At 43.9% G+C, this 20,683-nt stretch overlaps 1 protein-coding gene across 1 annotated transcript; it reads right to left on the reverse strand.

Annotated features, from left to right (window-relative positions):
- Positions 1 to 12,087: 12,087 nt before the first annotated feature.
- Positions 12,088 to 17,509, reverse strand: LOC131286997 (battenin). Its single transcript, XM_058316011.1, has 5 exons — positions 16,941 to 17,509; positions 13,414 to 13,512; positions 13,167 to 13,325; positions 12,688 to 13,048; positions 12,088 to 12,610 (listed from the first exon to the last, which is right to left on the reverse strand). The coding sequence occupies exons 1-5, from the start codon at positions 17,171 to 17,173 to the stop codon at positions 12,182 to 12,184; spliced, it is 1,281 nt and encodes a 426-aa protein (XP_058171994.1). The 5' UTR covers positions 17,174 to 17,509; the 3' UTR covers positions 12,088 to 12,181.
- Between the last annotated feature and the right edge of the window lie 3,174 nt (positions 17,510 to 20,683).

Raw genomic sequence — 20,683 nt, forward strand, 5'->3', positions numbered from 1 at the left:
AGGTCGACACGCGCCGCAAACTCCTTTTCTTCGCAGTCATCTCCCGCGGGGGGAAAGGGGGTCTCTCTTACTTTTCATTTGCTTCTTCCCAGAGGCACCATTTTACCCTTCCGGGGAAACAATTTCAAACGCCATTCTGGTGCATTTTCACGCCGGTTTTTGTTGTCGAATTGAAGCTCAATCTCGGCGGCCCCAGATGATCATGTATTCGTATGTGTGGGACAACTTCTAAGGAATATTCTCGCAGAAACAAAGACAAGTCAGATAGAGAAAGGATCAAGAGCAAATAAATAAACGAGCCGTCGGGACGCCACCCAGGTGACAGAAGGAGGGAAACAAAGCAAGAAATAATTATGTAGAAGACGAAGACAATATATATATATATTTACCGGGAAAGATGATACGCAGCGCGATGGACAGGAAATTCCAGATTGAATGTTACAACCAATGTGAGCGATAAGCATTTAAATTTTAGAGTCACGAACACACACAGACACACAATCAAAGCCCACTAGTTGGGTCTTGTAACCATGCGATGAAAAACAACACATGCACTACAAAGGAGTAGAGTTAAAATCCCGCTTCGACATCGATAATTGTTTCGACAATGGTTCAACAACGTCTGCCCGGTTTTTTTTTTGTGCATTTGGGGGAAAAAATCAACCGACAAACAGCTAAAACACGAAAAGCTCCCAAGCTGCACAAAACCACAACATATCAGGCGACGATGGCGCGACGTTAGGTGAGAAAGGTTCTCTAAACGCTTCTTAATGGCAGCTATTAAATTTTAAATATCATACACACACACACATATATATACTGAAGCTTAGCTCAGCAATGATCACCGTAACGTACTTCAAGTGGCAAAGAAAACATGATGACTCGTCTTAGAGGATCGCCCAGAAAACATCTTTCCTCAGTCACACCTACCGGGCAGGCGTCTAAGAGCTGACTCGGTTGCTGAGGGCGCCTTGGGCACAAGGACTCGTTAGCTTGAATTTTCACACCCGGCGCGAAGCAGTGGAACCTTCTCTTTCCAGTGCGAACGAAGAGTGAAGAAAAAGAGAACAAACAAAACCATGACAATAATAGACATTTTAAAGACGTTTTTAAATAGCGATGTATGAGGTGCCGCACGCAAGCGCAAGATCGTCGAAATTGCAATGAAAAAGAAATTTAAAGGAGTCCAAGCAAGATCACCACGAATCTATGTTTAATCGTTTCGGCTAGCTTAGTCATTTTTCTGACCATCCCTCCTGCTCAAATGAAATTATGAACTGTTAATCGCACGACCGATGCGGTGGGACTTTTCTTCTGCGCTCCGATCAGAGTGGCGGGATGAACAAGGACGTAAAATAATGCGGGAGGACGAGATGGTGATGAGAAAAACAAACGAAGGAAATTAGTCTAACATAGCGAGGGAAGGTACGAAATGTTAACGAAAGTTTTCTATGAAAACACATAAGCAATAGAAAATGACAATATCTTATATGGCGATGGGCCGCAGCAACAAAGTTAAACGTCACTCTTTCCTTCGACCACATTCCTTTGCCCCATCGAAGCAGACACAACTTGACACGAGGGATGGGAGCCACAGGAAAATGGCGTCGACGATTTGCGACAAAAGGTTATTCGTGTGAAACGTATACCTTTCGATGACGGCGCACATTTAAATCTTTGGCAGAAGGTTAAAGCTAAATTCTCTCGTATGTGCGAGCCAGTGGCGATACTTCGGCCGAAGCGTCGTCCACCGTCCGAGTGTTTAGGGCGAAGGACAAATTAGATGGACCAGCCTCTATAGGTGTGAAGTGAAAATTCAAGCCAGCGACCGAGGCGAAACATTAATTGATGTCATAGTACTCCTCGATATACTCTGTAGCTGACAGTTGAAAACAAAACCAGAGAATAAGGAGCACAGATTGAAAACAATCACAAAAAATTAGAGTTCTCTAATGATTGGTAAAACAGCACAATTTGTGCACATGAACAAATAAATAATTCTTACGCCATGAAATTTACTCAAAATTCACCTGAAACAGAACAGATAAGTATCACAGTACACAACCACAACGATAAAACATGAAAAAAAAACACAAGAAGAGAAGGCAAAACAAAAGAAGAAGCAAACCGAACAAAAGACCCAAATAAAGAGACAAAACAAGTTATAGTCAATTTTCTAACGTTGAAAGGAACACTTGAAAACTTAAAATGACAAATAAATAATTCACAGAAATGGCAACCGGTTGCCACTTGGCGCCACTGAACATCTGTTAAGCGTCGAGCGACCAGCTCCTATGGTCAGCGCGCTTTGTTTTAGATATGAAGTAGCGAAACAAAATACAAAACAAAAAAAGATAATAAACCGATAGAATAGTCTAAGGAAACAATGAAGCAGCCCAATGAATATGAACAACTGAATAGAAGATAAAGTAATATGCAAACAAACAAAACAAAAGTATCAAACTGGAAAGTGCACACAGGACAACAAGCAAGACAGCTAGTTAGCGAGCTTGTAGCAGTCTCGTTATGATAGGTGTGTATAAAACTGCTTTGAGTTGCAGGTGAAAGCAGGATACCGCGATCTCCTCCGCTACGATGTACATTTAACTGCTTCTCATCCTGTCCGCTTTCTAGAGCCAGATTAAAAATGTTCGGCGACGTGAAGACATTCAACAAGGGCGCCCGGAAGAAGGTAGGACATTTTTTACACTTTTACTCCTACCGTCTCCCGGTCCCCGGTACGTGCTTTTTCGGCCCGTTGGTGACATTTTTCCCAGTGTGAAAAAAACCTCACCGGCTGTGCCGATCGCCGCTATGCATTGTTTTGTGGTTATATTTAGTACTGCAGATTCGCCAGATTTCCGGCCCGGCTAGATTTCCTCCACAACAACAGCAACAACGGCAGCTAACCACAGTAGCAAACCCACACAGTACATGCACACGCCAATCAACTCCACCACGGGAGAGCAGAACCTGTCGAAGGTCTTACGGGGTTGTAACAGGACAATGGCGTGGCCCAATTTGCACAGTAGAAAAGTAGAGGCGGATAAAAACCTGGGACATGCTCAAACTAGACGAAGTAGGAGTAAAGCTAGTGGAAATCTATATACATAAATATATACATATATATATATATATATAGAAACGAGGAATAACAAGACACAGAAGAATGATCAATGGACTGCCATGGAACGTTGTGGAGGTGAGGGCTCGCTGTGAAAATATAAACAATAGCGTGTGCTAAAATGTTAATTTAACTGAAAATAACACACATACACACACACACACACACACAAGCACCACCACATAAAGCAGCGTGTACGAACATCGGAATCGCCAACTTTTGTTCCAATCCAATCAAAGATAGGATACTAATAGTTGAGGCAAAACAACATCTTTCAATAAAGAAAACAAAAAAAAAAGTTATACGTTAATAGATTCGCACTGCAGAAAATGCACATTCAGCTGTGGCGAAAAGCGTTCAACAAGGCGAGAAAGCTCTTACTGCAAGGATTTTTCAGCACAAAACTACAACATCAGCTAGTGAAAAACTACAACTCGTACACCACTGTAGAAGAGACAGTAGAAGCAAATGCATTGTTTAACACAGAGAAGAAAATAAAAAAAAAACGAATCATTGAAAACTGAACACCTTATCCACTATACTCTGGCAAGTGCAACAATTGTTATATTTCCTTGCAGTTACATGTGCATGTCACATGGAGAAAGGATGAAAATAAATCAAACAATCCAACTAATAAATGAAAAATTACACGAATCATACACGAGGAAGCAAAAAGAACAAAAATGTCAGATAAACGGCAAAAGGAACAATAAGATAAAAATAAAAGAGTGCGGAAAACCAGCTTGCAAGTGTGCAGTGAATTTCTTTCCGTTCAGTTCCAGCAATGAAAATGATGACATTGATTGTTTCTAAAGATGCCAAAGAAGATAAGCCACTTTGCATGGACGTTGATAAATCACAAATATGAGTTCAATAAAGGCACGAACGCCATTTTCTACCGTTCGACTCTCGCAATATCTCTCATAATTCCATCAGCGATTAACTCAAATTAAACAAAAAAAAATCAAAGAGATAATCTTCTTCTTGGCATAACGACCTCACTCTTTCGAAGTGGTAAGATCCCATTTCCAGTGGAAATTAAGGCCAAAAGTTGTCTACAACTACGCAAGTAGTCTAAGGATATGAATTTTCTCTCTAAGCTCAATTATCGAAAGGTCATTGTATCTAACCTTTTCCCTAGTAAATTAAATTTAGTTAGATTCATTTGGTATTGTATTCCTCTAGATAGACTTTGCTAATACAAATATGGCAACAATAACCCTAGTTCTGATGTCTCTGATATCTACCAACCTGAGGGTGAGCAAAATTGTTGCAAATACTAGTCTGACGCAAATTTCTCATTTGTTCCATCCGCATCCGTTTGAATTTCCAATTACACGGCAATTAAACATAAACATCAGTTATGAAACAGCCTTTTCCATGCATTCAGTCAGTTCGAATATTCGATAAATCGAATATGATTGTTCATCGTATCATCGTTCGATGCGAAAGCGATGATAATGTCCAAACTTTTTGTAGAAGACAGCACATTGGCAACCACGCATCCTAATAGATCTCGCTGCTGGAATTTGGCGTGCGTAAAGTTTAAGCTGTTGGCAACCCGAACCCTTATCTATGTGCACGCCTTTGGTCGCAGGATAACCGGCGGACTGTCAACAGGACCAAAGGGTTCCGCTGAGGACGAGCGCTGTCAGCGGAAAAACGCACCGACCCGCGTTACATCCTATCAACCGCAGACATGTTGGGCCGATCCGAAATAATCAACAGCAAACACACGGACGAATAGAAATGTGGTGGAAATCGAAAGAAAGGTCCCCGTGGGAAAATCGGAGCCAGGTTCGGGCTTGGAATTCAAGTTACCGCGCGGTCCGAATTTCAATCAACACTTTCCGATTTTCTTCTGCCTACTTTCACAATCATCTACAGGCCAACGATACGAACCTTTACCCTTTTTGATAAAAAAAAACCGCTTGGATGAAGGTCGTGTGAGTGTCTGATTTTCTCATGCAGCATTTTTCGTATGTTTTTAGTACTTTTTTCTCATTTCATCTCGCTTGGGGTTCTGGAGGGAGAAACCTGGCTGCTTCCGGTAATCCACCTGGGTGGGCCTATCTTTCGATTTCGGCACTCCGCCACATTCCACCCACACTCATACACACGCATACACACAATCACACACACAGGATGCAGAAAACAATATTGTCCCAAAGCCTTTTGGAAAGCATTTTCGGTCGGTAAGTTGAAAAGCTGCTTTGTGCGGTGGTGTGACACGGGAATCGGAAATCGAAAAGAAGAAACGCCGATGGAAACAAAACGAAACCCTAAAGTTAGGAGGGTTACCGAAAACGAATGACATCGAAAAGTGGGAAACATCGGAGATGGGCGGCACGGTAGGGAAGGAGCAAACGAAAAACACAGACAAAATAGATATGAAAAACTGCCCAGGCGTCGTTGTTCGCACGCACAACTTCGCCACTCACTGCATCCTGGCAGTGGGAAAGTGGAAGAAAAAAATTAGGAAAAAGGATGTAGCACACCCGACCGGAGCAACTGTCCCAATCGGAAATGCAAAGAAAAAGTTGCTGAAAAGTTTAATCTTACCGGTCGAGTGGGATCCACAACCCGTTCTAGGGAAAGCCCACCTTCCGTGTGGTGGCGGATCGGGGAGTGGGAAAAAAAAACTAAGGAAAAACGAAAAAATAAACCCGCCACTAAATAAACGGTCTCCGGGCTGCGAACGCCCTCGCTCCCAGGTGACCTGGTCGGAAGGGTTTTCCAATTCTGCCCCGGGCCTTAATCGATTCCGACCGTCTGTTGCTGGGGTCAGGTTTGGTTTACGGCTTCTCCACCAACCCTGTTTTCGAGCTGGACGCTCCCCGAAGGGTTCGACTCGGCTCGGTGCACTACGCAACAATGTGCTTCACCTTGACCAGCAGCTCTTCCGAAGAGCCACCGGAATCCGGGCGAACTTCGTTTCCAGCTCGGGTCGTCCTGGTTTCTCTTCCGGGGCACTGCTTGACCACAGGAGCGAACGCTTTCCCGCTGGCTCAAGCCGGGTGGAAAATGGAGTTTTTGTCCCAGCACGTTGCCGGTTGGGATGATTTAATTCGATGAAATATTCAACTACGGCAGGAAACTTTTATAACACTTGGCAAAGCTGACCGGCTGAAACGACAGAATCCTGGGTAATCCTTACGACGGAATGGACCATCCGGAGGAGTAGTGGACCACCTCAAGTAATGTTTCACCTCTTGGTGAGCTCTAATCCTTTTTGGCGTAGGGTTTAAACCGTCTCACTCGCACCCTTTCTTACCCGGGCTAACCCATTTGAGGAAAAGGAATTAGTGATTTATTTCCCTCTTACCTTTCCTCTCATCGGCTTCCAACCTACATTGCGCTTAGAGTCCCGATACAATTTGCTTATCCAGGAAGGTAGTTTTATTTACCTTTCTCAAGAATGCGTACCTGGGTCAACAAGATGGAATTCCATTGTGGTTAGGATCTCGGTTGAAACTGTCAACAAATTTGGTTTTTTGCTTTCAGCCGTTTTGTCGAACAACAAAGCAAGTTGAATAAGTTTTATTTATTCATGTCCTGTGGACAAATTATTTTATTTATTTATGGATTAACGAAATAGTTGTACAATTTGCGGATCATATGGAAACTATGTCCATGGGTGCATCGTTAAGGATTCGTGTATCTATACAAATTGAAGTTTCAAAAATTGTTTTCACTAAAATATTTAAAAAAACATATTTAAATACTTTTATTTTAATGTTTTATTCCCTTGTACTTGTTTTTATTTGGCTTGGTCGTACCATTAGAGAGTGTTATTTGACCACTTCTATTTATCTAGAAGACTCACAAAAACATTTTTTTTACAAGAAAGACTCGTTGTGATATTATACGATTATGAGTGGCCTCTTTAGTTAAATCCTCATAAACCAAAGTTCGTCTCGATGACGCAAAGTAAATACTCATTGCAATGCACTACCTCAAGTGAGTGAATGGGAACACCGGTGCACCGTCTGTATTCAAAGCTTAACGTTATTTACTCTTGAGCCAGAGCTTGAGCATGTAGAAGAGAAGCAGAAATAAATCTCCATCATAAGACTGTTAATGTGTCTGAGTGTGGAACTTTCGTTGGAATGGGTATGAAATCAGAGGTCTACGCACCAACGAAAGTGGGCAGGTTTTGGGGCAGCGGGGTAGAAGGGTCAGTTTGGGACGACGAGCAAACCCCACCCACGAAGGCGATGCAGCTTAACTACGATTTAATGACCGAAGCATTCATTTGGTTTTCCTTTCATCTCGCAAACATTTCGTACGCAAACGAGGATATCCTGCTACGTTTCAAAGATGGTGGTGCAGGCTGCGTAAAAGATTAATAAAAATTAAAACTCTTTTCGTGTCGTCCCAAATAACACCCACAGCCGGGACATTTCTCTTTGATGCTTTAATAGGCATAGGTTGGAATTAAGAAGTATCCTTTATGTACTTTCATTCCTGCAAGAACGACGACACCCTAGGGTCAACATCAAAGTCGAGAAATCGCACGGCGCAACGAGTAAATAGTTTGGTCTAACAAGGAACTCCCTTGATGGCGACGATTTACGGCCAAGAATTTTCCAAATGTTCAAGAGCACCGAGCATTTTCCGTTGGTTTGCAGCTGCAGTGTCGCTGTTTTCCCTTCTTCAGCAATTAGTTTTCACTTTGATATCCGAAGCGTCAGATGCACTGGAATACGGTGTCGCTTGCACTAATTAGAATACATGTGTTGGGAAATTTAATTTCCTCGCACAAGCGCTTAATTAATCTACGTTAATTTCACTTCCCCCAGCTCTGTCGGACCGTTGCAAAACTGCTTGACCAACTTCTGACAAACGGTCCCCTCCATTAATTCCCACTTCTAGTAGCCTAATCTGCGCACTGATGGTTTCAAATTTGCACACCAAGTCGTACCGAAACTGAATGTGACAATTAACAACGATTATCTCCGGTAGTTCTTGAGGACACGAGGATGTGTTGGCTAAAGTTTTCAAGGCACCCCAAAGGAAGCTTATCGGGAAGCTCCAATTGTACACTTGTCTTCGGTGGCGAGTTGTCACACCGATATTACCGTACGGGTCGATACAAGTGTTTCTCCTTGCTTGCCTTGACTGGCGCCGGTCAGCGACGCTCCACAGGGTGCCCTTAATCCTCGAGCACCATTAAAACAAACGACCCTAGTTTCCGGCACCGGAGGTTCCTTGCGAGCACCCGAGTCCATCTTTCTTGCTTTGCATAATGACGATTGCATTCCGGTGGACTCCTTGGCCTAATGGTCATTACGTGCCCATCGTACCGGATGAAGGCTAGCTTCAGCTACTCTACCCCCTCACCGACCTACCCCTATCCCTCTCTTCACACTCAACCATCAAAGGACCCCATGGGGGTATGTAACGTTTTCCCGGAAACGAATTAAAACCAACTCGAAGCCGATGGTTTTCGTCCGTGTGGTTCAGGTGGGCACAAATAATTATCTCCCATGTTCATCGGGGTTCAAATTTATGATCCCCGTTGGCCCCGCGAGTGACCGTTTAACGCCAGCATAGAACGCTCTCCCGTTGGTCTGGATTGCGTGTCTTTTTCTTTCACTGTAAATCGCCACCACTGAAAGGACACTCCAATGCCGAGCACCAAAAGACAACACGAGGTAAAGCGAGCGAGGCAAGAACAGACTGAATGGTTGGGGAATATGTTTTTGATTTATCTGAACCACGCAACTGCCTCCCGTGGCCACTGCGAGTCGTTCTCTTCCTTTCGCGCACGAGCCGCGCACACCGAAAGACTCCCCGGGCCGGGGAAAATGTGTCCTTCGCCCACCGACACCAATAACTCCCGGCGACTAATGGCTTTCCGGGGGATAATTTCAAAATTATTTTCTTGTTCCCTACCAGCCGGCCAGACCGCCATCGCCAGTAAATGGCTCGAGAGCCGGCATACAGACGAACACACACACACACACACAACCAACACTAATGGCTAAACAAACGGCGAAAATATCGCCCGTATTCAACCGAAGCCGCTCTAGAACTGGTTACATATGGCGCAGATTTATGATTCATATATATATGACTAGCAGCTCCACGATCACCCAGCAACCGGAACTGCACCCGATGGCGCGGGATGATTCTCCCGCCGGAGAACGGAACGGAAGCCAATTTTCATAAAAATTCAAATTTGCCTACCCTGGAATTGAGCGTATGAAAAGCAACTTTTCTGCGCGGGGAAAGGATGTGTGTCTGGTCTGGAGAAGGAGGGCGCGGCGTATTTGCCACCGTGGAAAAGGTTTTAGGAAAATGTAAAAACGAGACGTGCGCCATTCTTGAAATCGACGAAACGTTCACCCAACCCCTAAAGGTATGCAATAGTGTGTAGCTTCAGGAATCCCGCAGCATGTTCCGCGGAGCGCATTACATCAGTTTGACATTTCGAGGCGCGTTTTGAACGACCGTTGCTCGTGGAAAACCTCTCAGGGCGGGAGGAAAAACAAGTGAGGCCGAGAAAGGGAAGGGACGTATTTTACGTCTTTTCCGGTGAAGTGCCTCGCTGATTTGCATAGGCCTCCTATTCTATTTCCACATTTGAAAGGGCTGAGCAAACACTGACTGCCTTCAGTCGGTAGGCGAACGGGAATGATGTTAATTTCACTGCGTCTAGAACGCCACATGCTGGAGCAGGGTTTGGAAATATTTGGTTTTTTCAACATAGGATAAGATGAACTAAAATTATATAGACTACAAGCTGCTAGAATAAAACCACAAAAAACAAGCTGACAGAACTAACAGCCTTCGAATTAGTTAATTTAAAAAAAAGACTTTTTCTTTTGAGTCAACTTTCACTACTATTTTTTTTCAAATACAATATTTTCCGGTGAAATAAAGCAATCTCCAGATAAGTGAAATTTTTTCCAATTTTACAATGTATATAACACTTGAAATGTTGAAAGATATTTCAAATTAAGAAGGAAATGTAACAATAAAATTATTCTACGAGCAAGATTTGTTGCATTTCGTCGTAGTTTGACAACCCCTGTACTCAACAAAATGGAAAGGGAATTGTTACGCTTTGCCTTTTTCTTCCTAAAACACAAACGAAGAGATGTAATATATATTTTAGCGAAGCCTTTCCTGGTCTTTACGAAGTAGAATATTTTATTCGAGCTTTTGGAGGTGCTGTAGTGCTACCTCATTGTCGTGCAGTACATGTTGCGGACAGGTTTCCCTCCGGCAAACGATTATTTCGACAGCCGCGAGTGTAATTTATTCGCGAAACGAAAGTTCTCTGAGCTACCATCGGAGAGTTTGAAAATAAGTTTCCCATTCCACGCGGAATGGTGCTGTTATACAATGAAATACCTGCGAGGCTGTGACGAAAGCAGTTTTAAATGAGTTTTTCCTAAATTCACGGAACTCGTTCGAACTCGCAAATCTTTGAAATAATTGAAAGTATGCAACAGGTAACAGGAGAGTGAAAACAGGAAGGTGAAAATTGTAAAGCCCTTACCGAAGGAAAACCCACCGACTCCATTACCTACCGTTCGATTCGAAGCGATTTACGAGCTTGAGGAAAGGTGGTAAATGGATCAAGTTTTCATTTCAATTAGCACATTCTTTTTGGAGGAATCGATAAATCACCAGCATCCCCAGAGGGAGATGTAGGGAAAGGAGGTTCTTGGAGATGTGAAATTGTTCGAAATAAAGTATGATTATTTCCTCCGTCCCATACCTTCACCAACGCTCGGGAAGGTGTCACACGTCATCCAGCTTGAAAGTGATGACTTTCCGTTAATTTGTTTTCGATTGCTTCGAAGATTGGACTCAAATGTGGTGTGACAGTCGTGTTGGAGCTTATGGGACAGAACTGGGGGTTTCTCCCTAGCAACACTCGGCAACTATACCACATGTGGCCGAACGATGTACAAAGTTGCACCACACGAAAATATGCAAATGTAAACATGAAACTATGTAAATTGCATTACTTCTGGGGACGCCGGTGATCCCCCTTCACCGGGAAATATTTGGTTGGCCCCGGGAAAGGACATGGGGAGCGCCGTACGACATTCATTCACTCAACCAGCGGCAGGAAACAGAGTGGCGGGAGGAAGGAAGCAAATTGTTTTCCTGGAAGCTTCACGTCGATAAGTTTGGGCAGCGTGTCTCCTCCGTTCGGCGCACACATTCTCACAGGGCGTGCGGTCGAAATGCGAGGTCCAGGAGATTGCCAAAGTCCAGCTCTCCAGGACGACAGTTTATAAAACGGATAAAAACATGTTTGCATAATTTAGCCTTCCTCCTGCAATGTGCCCCACCCGGAAATCAAAAAACAGAATCCCAACGGGTTGCAGGTAGAAGGACTACGTGATAAGAGTTTGTTTTTTGTCCGTATGTCGAGTGGTAGAAGTTCGCACACTCTGCGCACAGTGCTTCGTTTATTGGCCCTCTATTACCCCAATTTTGCGGTGGTGGGATTGAGGATTCAGGTAAGAATATGCGACCCGTTGGTCCCATAGGAAGTAGATCCGACGATGCGACTCATACAAATTTTCAACACAACCACACAATTATCGTACAGACATAATGGAATTTTAGGACGTGGGTCGATGTGGCTAAGGTGAGTACATCAAACGGTAGAAATCAACAGCATTCTTTGCCGTGTAGACAAGCTAGTATGCCTCTGAAATGGATCTAAATGTTGACATCAGCTATGAGTGTGTAACATTTTGAAATCCGACCGGATTGAACCTAGTATTAGCCTTATTATAGCAGAGTTAAGGTCACTATTAGATATCGTATTGGAAGCAACAGTTTGGCAATAGCAAATATGGTCCAGAATGGAATAATAAAGAAGATTCAATTGTTTTTATCTCCGGCAAAGGGCAGCATCAATTTAACCACCTTTTTTACAGCTCCTTAGCACCGTATTTTACAATAATACACGAGCACTTGATAGTGGTGTTGTGATATACATCGTCTTACTTATATATTCTCTATTTCCTGTACATTGGATGTTATCAGTCGAGCATTGGACTGGTCTCCCCATTCCCGTCGACACTACAATAACCGATCGGGCACCGGGAGATCACAGATCGCATTGTGCGATGGTATGGCAGCGACGCCGGCCAACGCAATACCGACCGAGTCCGAGATGGACGTCACCATCATGGCGTACTCGCGCCGCGCCGCAGGTACATCCGTCTGGATGCGATAGAACGTGTTCACGTAGCCACCGCCGCCGAGCAGGCCCTCCCAGAGAATCAGCACGAAGATGATCCAGATCGAGGGTGTGAAGTAGTAGATCGCTTCGAACGTGAAGTACACCACGTTCAGGAACTGGAACACGGCCATGATCCACACGTGCCGGAACTGGATAAGGTTGACCGACGAGCGCGAAATGAACACACCGATTTGGTAGATTACCTGGTACCAGCGATATTGGCCCGACTGCGAGAGCCAGATACCGGGGAAGTACACCAGCTCAAACTAATGGGGGAAGATTTATAGGTTCTTCAGAGTCATAAAAATGAATCCAATGGGGTATTCCTCCAGTTGATACTTACCAGCCCCTGATTAATGTAGTACTCCAGCAGATACACCAATATCAACGGAATCATGAAGATGAACAGCGACGGAATGTACCGGATGCGCTGACTCCAGTTCTCCAGCGGTCGCTCATCCTCCGGCAGCGTACTGTAGTCAATCTCCTCCACCTTCTCCTTGGCCTCCTCCGGCTCGGCTGGCTTGTCGGTGTCCTTGTGCCGTAGCAGCAACCAGAAAGCGGCCGCCTCAAGCGCCGGCACTACCAGCATGATCAGAATGGTTGTCTTCGGTGTGAGCCCGAGCTCGGTTAGGCCCGTGTAGGAGAGCGAGCCAGCGATTCCTGCGCCACCCGTCCCGGAAGACCACGTGGAAATAACATTTCTGAGGTAGGTTTGGAAGGCAAACAAAAAAAAAAACGAGTACTAGTTAGTGTCTGACCCCGTGATACCGTGACAGCTGCTCATTAAAAACAGGACGCCGTGGCGCCACTCATACTGACTTGTTGAAGTACGTCGCGTACGCCAGGAAGGTGGCCTCGCCGAGCCCGGACGAGAACGAGGTCGCTATCACACCGAGGAACAGTACCCACTCGACGGTGGCGAACGCCGTCAGCAGGAAGCCGGCGGCCGCAGCGGCAACGCACAGGAAAATGCGCACACTGTCGAAAACGGTGGGTGGTGAAAAAAGAGACCAATGAATTGCAACTTTTCTACCGGCCACTTCTTGGGGGCTGAAATTGCACTTACTGCTTGGCGAGCGGCAGGAACGAGGCCACCGATTTGACGACCAACGCCGGCAGGATGTCCGCGAGCAGGATTGCACCGGTGGAAAGTTTGTTGCACGGTCTCGCCGTATAACCGAACGTAACATCATCCGAGCGGGCTGTCGTGTTGAGTGTTATGTATTCGTTCTGGGAGATTCAATGGGCAGAGAAAAAACAGAATTATAAAAACGCATACACGGGATGGATCTAGAAAAAGTAAGAAATAGTTTAACGGAGCATAAAACCCATTCAAAACGGTGATGAAAACACGAAACACCCACCATCGATTGAGCTACAACTTACGCTGTCTAGTTATCACGTTCCGCTCACACGAGATTACTAATAACTGACAATGGGATGAGATGAAATTTATATTCATTTATATATTCAAGCTTCTCATCCATAGTTTCAGCCTTTGCCAGTATGGTACAAAGCCATCGACACTGATAGTTGAAATCTCCAACAATTATAGACAAATGGTTATCGTTGCAGAAGTGCCCTCTTTGCTGCAAGCTGAACTTAGTAAAGAATTCCCTAGCCCCAACATGAGGTACCACATTTGACCTATGACCATACAAACCACGCAAACCACATACACTACATGATGATGCCGGTCGAAGTAATTGGTTTTGTAGTATCTCATCACGTCTACCGATTCCACGGGCTACATCTCGTATGTAATCGGCCAAGGGCATTGAAAAATGATAAGGGTTTATAACCGCAAAATTACTGCCTGTAAATGTTTATTGTTGATCCTTTCATATTTTCGTACCTTTCGTAATGGATTGCACCTGAAAATAGTTTTCAACAAAAACTGTTAAATGATGCTATTAATTCGAAATAGCAAACATAATTAAATTCCACTCGCGAAACTTTTTACTTTTACTCCTGACCAAACTACTTTGGAAATTCGTCCCGCCGCGAATAACTCCACTAGCAACTTTCAATGAAATTTTCACACCACATTCCACGCGATTATGAGTCCATTTATGATTGAAAAACATGTTTTTCCTTATTTCCAGTGCCCAACAAGCCACGGGCGGTAATGCCATTTGCCACCTCCGAGGGTCGGATTGTGGACGCCCACGATATTGAGCGCACAAAAGGGGGTTTAAAATTGGTTCTGTGGTTTTAGCTTCGCTTTTCCCACCAGCCAACGCCACCAGCTCGGGGATGCAGTGTGCCGAAAACCAACACCAGCCGAATCGGAGTAAAATATTACCACTTTGCCGACAAGCCGGCTGGCCGCTATTGTTCTACCCACCACATTTTATTCTGCGATGTAGTTTAATTTTGCTATGCATGTGAGGGCAAACATTTGGAGCGGTTCAACTAGTGCCAGTGGCGTTTTTCTATGCACTTCCCAACAAAACCTTTCGTCGGGTAATTCGGGTGCATGTGGTTGGTAAAGTTCTGCCAGAAAAGGTAGGCACCAGGGAACCATATAGGCACCAGGGACGATCTGGAAGCTAAAGCTTTCCTGTTCATTGGAAATTCATGATTACTTGTAGTAACCATACAATCATTATGCTTAGAATAGTTTTCTCTTTTGTATAGAGTTCACATGATATTTACTTCCAAGAATCATATACGCTGTAGAAAATTAATAAATGTCAGAAAATTGAACTGGAGTAGCATTATTAAAAAATGCAACGATCAAACACATCGAAAGTTGTTTCCCGTGTTCAAGGTGAAAAATAAATTATTTTAAAATCAACTCGGCAGGACAATACCGTCGATGGCAAGTTTGACTATTGTCTCTTTGGTCAATGATCGTTGCCAAATATTAAATTATCTATCAAATATGCTATCAAATAAAATTATTTATTTTTATTATTTGTAGAAAACATTCGACTGTCAGGTATCACCAAAATATTCGATTTGGTATTCATTGATATTAACTAATCTGAATTGGCTGATTTAACAAAAAATAATATAGTTGAACACCTTATTTTTATAATTTCCTATCGGATTTCGATTCAGATTCGATTTTAAATTATGTCTATAAATTCATCAACATTATTATGTAACAAGTACTTAACATTTCCTTTTCCACTATTTACATTTTGTTGTATATATAACTATAAAAAATCTATATATTCAACAAAGCAATGTAAATAAGTTGCCTAAAATCCCAACCTTGCTGTGTATTATGGTCTCCAAATAATAATTTTCTATTAGAAGCTTCTTTAAAATCAAATCTATCTTCAATCAAATCAAACTTTTAACAAATTCAGATCTATTCTACAATGAAAATATGATATTTTTTATTACATTCCAATAGTTACCATGTAATAATCTCCTATCATTAAATCCTTTCGATCGATTACGGAAAAAACATGACTAACAATACACATTTTTGCCCGTGAATCGCAGGCAGTTGAGAGGAAAAGATTAAACCGAAACAAGGCAAAAGAAAACATATTCTACCCAGGATTTAAAAATGAAAATTCAAAACTGATAAAGCAACATCAATGTATACCGAAAATCGAACTAGAAAAAATATGTTTAATATCACTCGCTGTCCATACCTAAAAGTGAAAAATATAAGTTACAAATAATGTCGGTGGTTTCTTAGGTTTTCATCCCGAGACCCGTTTATTCTCGGGGCCCCTCAGTCCGTTCGTAGGTAGAACAGATGACAAACAGTTTTCCATAGACAGATTTTCTTATGTAAACGTCCGAAGAAACCAATCGAAGGCAATTCTGAACCTCCTACCTAGTTGCAATAAAACAACGTTACCAAGGGTTCCCTCTAAAGATTTCTTTTCCCCTACAGCTGCTTCCCCCTGGACGGGAGTTATCTTATCGGGAAGAAATACAATTGACCAATCCAATCCTAAACTACGCGGGTGTCAATTCTTCCATTGATCGACAGGTCGTATACAAAGTTACGCACCGATCGCGTGATTGTGTCCGTCCGGTCCATAAGTGGCGTGTCTTCATCGTGGTTTAGCTATTATTTGTTGTTATCGCTGCTCTGAGTGTTTTCGTGGATACCATATGACACTTCAGGTAGGCGGACCTTGACTTTGCACCACCGGTTTGCAATCGCATCGCCGAAGCAGATCACGGAGGGCCTCGGCTAAGTGCTTATCAGGCGCCAAGGGCGAACGACAGGAACCGTTTAATCAATCATTCAACCGACAACAGTCCGCTCATAGCTCCACCGTGAATGGCGAACCCCTTCGAGCTCCCCCACGTGACACGTGTATCTGGCGGCTCGAAAGAAAACGTCTGCCGGGCGTGAGTGGAATAAAGTTCCATTGGAATCCCCCTGATGAAGCAGATCCGGTAGATGACCTAGTAACATAGCCGTCGATCGAAACACACCTTCCAACACGCTAAACACGTTCGCGGCGCTAGTAAACAACGCAGCGCACCACTACAGGCTCCCACGGTCACAAGCGCTTGAAAACCCAAAACAAACGATCGATGGACGTGTCCGCGAGATTTCGCGTCGTGGCCACGACCACTACCACAAGGGCGGTCATAAAGGTGCTGCGCAGCGCTCCACTCACCTGAACGCTTTTCCCGTGATCGCCGTCGTTCCCTTCCAGCTCCTTCAAAATATCGTGTGCCGCCGTCAGCATGACCACGTAGCCGTAGTTGTTGCACAGGCCCAGTATCCAGTACGCGACCAGATCACGCCACAGGCCTTTGTCTTTCGGTGGCGCCTGTTCCGGATCGTCCTCCGTCAGCGGCACGACCGACGGCGATGACGCTTCGTTTTGGTCGGTCATTGTGTGGCAAACGAGCGATCGCGGCCGTTACTTCGGTATCACAGCGTTATCGCCAGCCGGGGGTACACTTTGCACTCGTACAGTTCAACTTTCACTGTGAACTCTGATTCCGACGCAAGGTTCGCATTTCCCAAATGCAGCCTCTCAGTCTAGCGAAACCGTTGTCGGACTGGGGCTAGATTGGCTAATCGGCCCACGGACAGAACGCGCGCACCACGGCGAGCCCCCTTCCAACGGAGTGTGTATAAAGCGACCGTCGAAGGTCGCCCTCGGGGCAGCTCGGAGCAGCGTGTCGACGTCGACTTGGGGCAACAGCGTGCGCAATCTACTCGCGCCAAACGCACTGAACCGACTGAACCGCACTCGGCGTTCGATTCTGGTCCGTCCCGATGGACCGAGGATGGTGTTCCCCCGTCCCGCTCACTTTAAGCATCCACTATTGTGTGGCCATATCAGTCATTTGCGCGATTTCGACCCGCAGAATGTAGCTGATTACGGTGACACTTAACTGACCAGCAGCTGAAGCACTAAAAGACGATGATGATGACGAGTTTTTGGTTTGGGACCTAAGGGACGAGGGCAAATTATTACCAATTATGTTATTTTTTTTTATCAGCCTTTCGTACGCTTCAGGGTATTCGGATTTCAATGGAAAGGGACGAGCTTTAAGAAAAGAAAACGTGAGACAGATATGAACTAAGGGACGAAATTGAACATTGAAAGCATGCCCATCAGCATGACCACATGTATGTGCGAAAAGATGCCTATACATTTACCACGTTTTTATATGTTTTTAGAGATTACAAAATTCTTCAATTCAGTATGTACGTCCTGTGTGCTCTGGAATAATGGGTAAAAGCCACACGTATATTCAAAAGCTGCTTTTCTTAATTCTTTATTTCGGCTCGAAGCTTTCTATTTTTAGTTTGTTACGCTTTTGATACGCTATTTTAATTTACTTTCTAATCACGAATATTAAAAGAGTTTTTCTACTATGCTGACCGAGCAAAATAAATAACATCAACACGCCTGCTTGGATATTGTATGGTTAGTTTTCATTCTTCCCGTCGTATCTAACAACAAAGCTTGCCATTCTCCTTTGAGAAACATGAAACCTGTGTTTTAAATTACTTAATAAGGCATAAATAACTCAAATCATTAAATAGTGGCTGGATTTAACCGCTTTATCACTTACCCAATTAGGACGCCAGCATTGAAAATGGTCGTTCCGCGGAAAAGGCGCCACCATCGACACCCAAACACGTGCTCTGCGTTACTTCCCACGTTGCAATTGTCGAGCGAAATGTAATCACTGTTTCGTGGAAAATATCCAACAAATTGGACCAGCAAAAAGGGACTAACTGCTGAGCTCAATTTGCCCACGTCAAGATTGCAATTAATTAAATTCTTTACCATCCTTCCGATGCGCCTCAGGCGGTTCGAATTGCCAACGGTACCCGTTTACACTCATTTCGTACATACTTTCCATCGCTAACGTAAGTGGTCCTCTTCGGTACGCGCCTCGGCAGAGCTTGACCCCCGACCAGCAACCGCTCGTCCTCACCCCATTGGGAGACCTTTTAAAACGGAAAACTGCCCCGGGAAACGAATACACTGTTTGCTGGAGAAAAGGGAAACAAAATATGTAAACTCGACTGCCCGGAAACTATGTCCCGCCAAACCACACGAGCAGTCGTCTGCCCGGCGAAGAATTCAAAACTTTCTCTGGCATGAAGTACGAAATCCACACCGGAATGCAGCACGTCTACCATCTCGCTTTCCTTTCACACAATGGCCTCAACTCACAGCACCCGTTTTCTACGATTTTCTGTTCCTACAAGTACCTCCCACACGGGAAGTCCCGGAACATGGCATAAGTTTCAGTTTTTCTTGGCCACACTAGAGCATAGACCCCTAGCATGAGTTCGACAGCCCACCCTGTATCACCGATGCAGTGATGCATCGATAGAAAAGGTTTTCCCAGGAAAGCGTACCATCCATTGCTCCATCTGCTGCAATTTTCTTAACAAGAATATTGCTCTCTGATTGGAGGCTCAACCAACTCGGTGGAATGGTAAGCATATTCGATTTTTACGCCACAAGCAGCACCCTTAGCACGCCGCGAATTGCCAACTGTTTTCGGCGGGAGTAGGTATGTGCCAACTCCGTGCATCGTAGATTCTACCCACACGCGCCCGGGACACCACAGTGCGACTCGAACCCGATGCCAGATGGAAAACTTTTCACCACCCGTTTTTCCCCATCCATTCAAATGGTGACCGAACCGTAAGAAGTTTGAGTGGTTATATTTTTAGCACACCATGCCATCCGGGAGTTCGCTCGCGTAGGAGTTGCGATAGGAGCCAGATATCATTACAAAAAAAAGGTCCCATAATAGAGTGAAACGCTATATTGCTGCATCCATTCCTATTTTTTCAGTGTTTTCTTTATCATTGTTCAAGGAACTCCCATCTGTACTACTTCATAATCATCATGAGCGACAAATCGCTTAATGTTTTAGTTTCCATTTTTGCGCTCCTGTCCGTTGCGGTCTACGAGAAATGTTTTTCGAACAACGTCATTCCGGTTTTCTTTCTTGGTTATTTTAGAACGTTTGGAAGCATACATTTATAAATATTCCTGAATACTCCTGAATATCTTTCGATTTTAAATTTTTATTTTCACCTCGCAGAGTGTGTGCTCCGATTTACATGCGGCCTTTTTTAATTACATTTCATTTAGCCAAAATTGCACCTGTAATTTAAGTCCTAGAAATAAAAATCTCTAATATGAGTAACGATGATTTACCATATAAAAACGAGCGTATCTAGATCAAGGTTCTCTGCAGACACTAACCTAAATCTACAAACTATGCAATTGACCCAGTGCCAACATTTGTGCGGTGGATAGAAGCTGAAGCAGCATCCCAGGTATAGTATCGAATGTAATACCATCGACTATGACGATTGCTATTAATTTTTAACGAAGATATATGCCATACGCAAAACCACAACCTCCTATGAATCCAATGGGGGGCATCAAAGCCTCCCCAAGGAACATGGAACGTGATATTCGTATAGGCACTGGTTAGCACCGACCAACTCTACAATGATGGCGCAATGCCGGTGTAGTAAGATTGAAGTGATCCAATTAGTTGCGAGCATGCCTCCAGAGCAAATTTCGTAATTAGAGCAACGACATGAGCCTTTTCTCGATCGAAAAAAGTATATGGTATCCGCAACGGGCTACGTTTGCTGTAAGTTGTTTTTGAGTGTAGTAAACTGAATGATATTCTACAATTTTAGTTTCAGATTGTTGCAGTTTTACAGTAATGAAGGGTATCACATCACCATTACTTTACTGTTAAACTGTTGAAAAGCTCAAACTAACCATTCAAATGTATGATCAACGGATCCATTCTCAAATCGGTTTCAAATACGCTTGAAGTCAACAACGTATTATAAACGCGTTCGCAACAAGAAACGTCAACATGTTTTTCATTATTATTTA

The sequence above is a fragment of the Anopheles ziemanni genome, chromosome 3 (assembly GCF_943734765.1).
Source record: "Anopheles ziemanni chromosome 3, idAnoZiCoDA_A2_x.2, whole genome shotgun sequence".
Lineage (NCBI taxonomy): Eukaryota > Metazoa > Arthropoda > Insecta > Diptera > Culicidae > Anopheles > Anopheles ziemanni.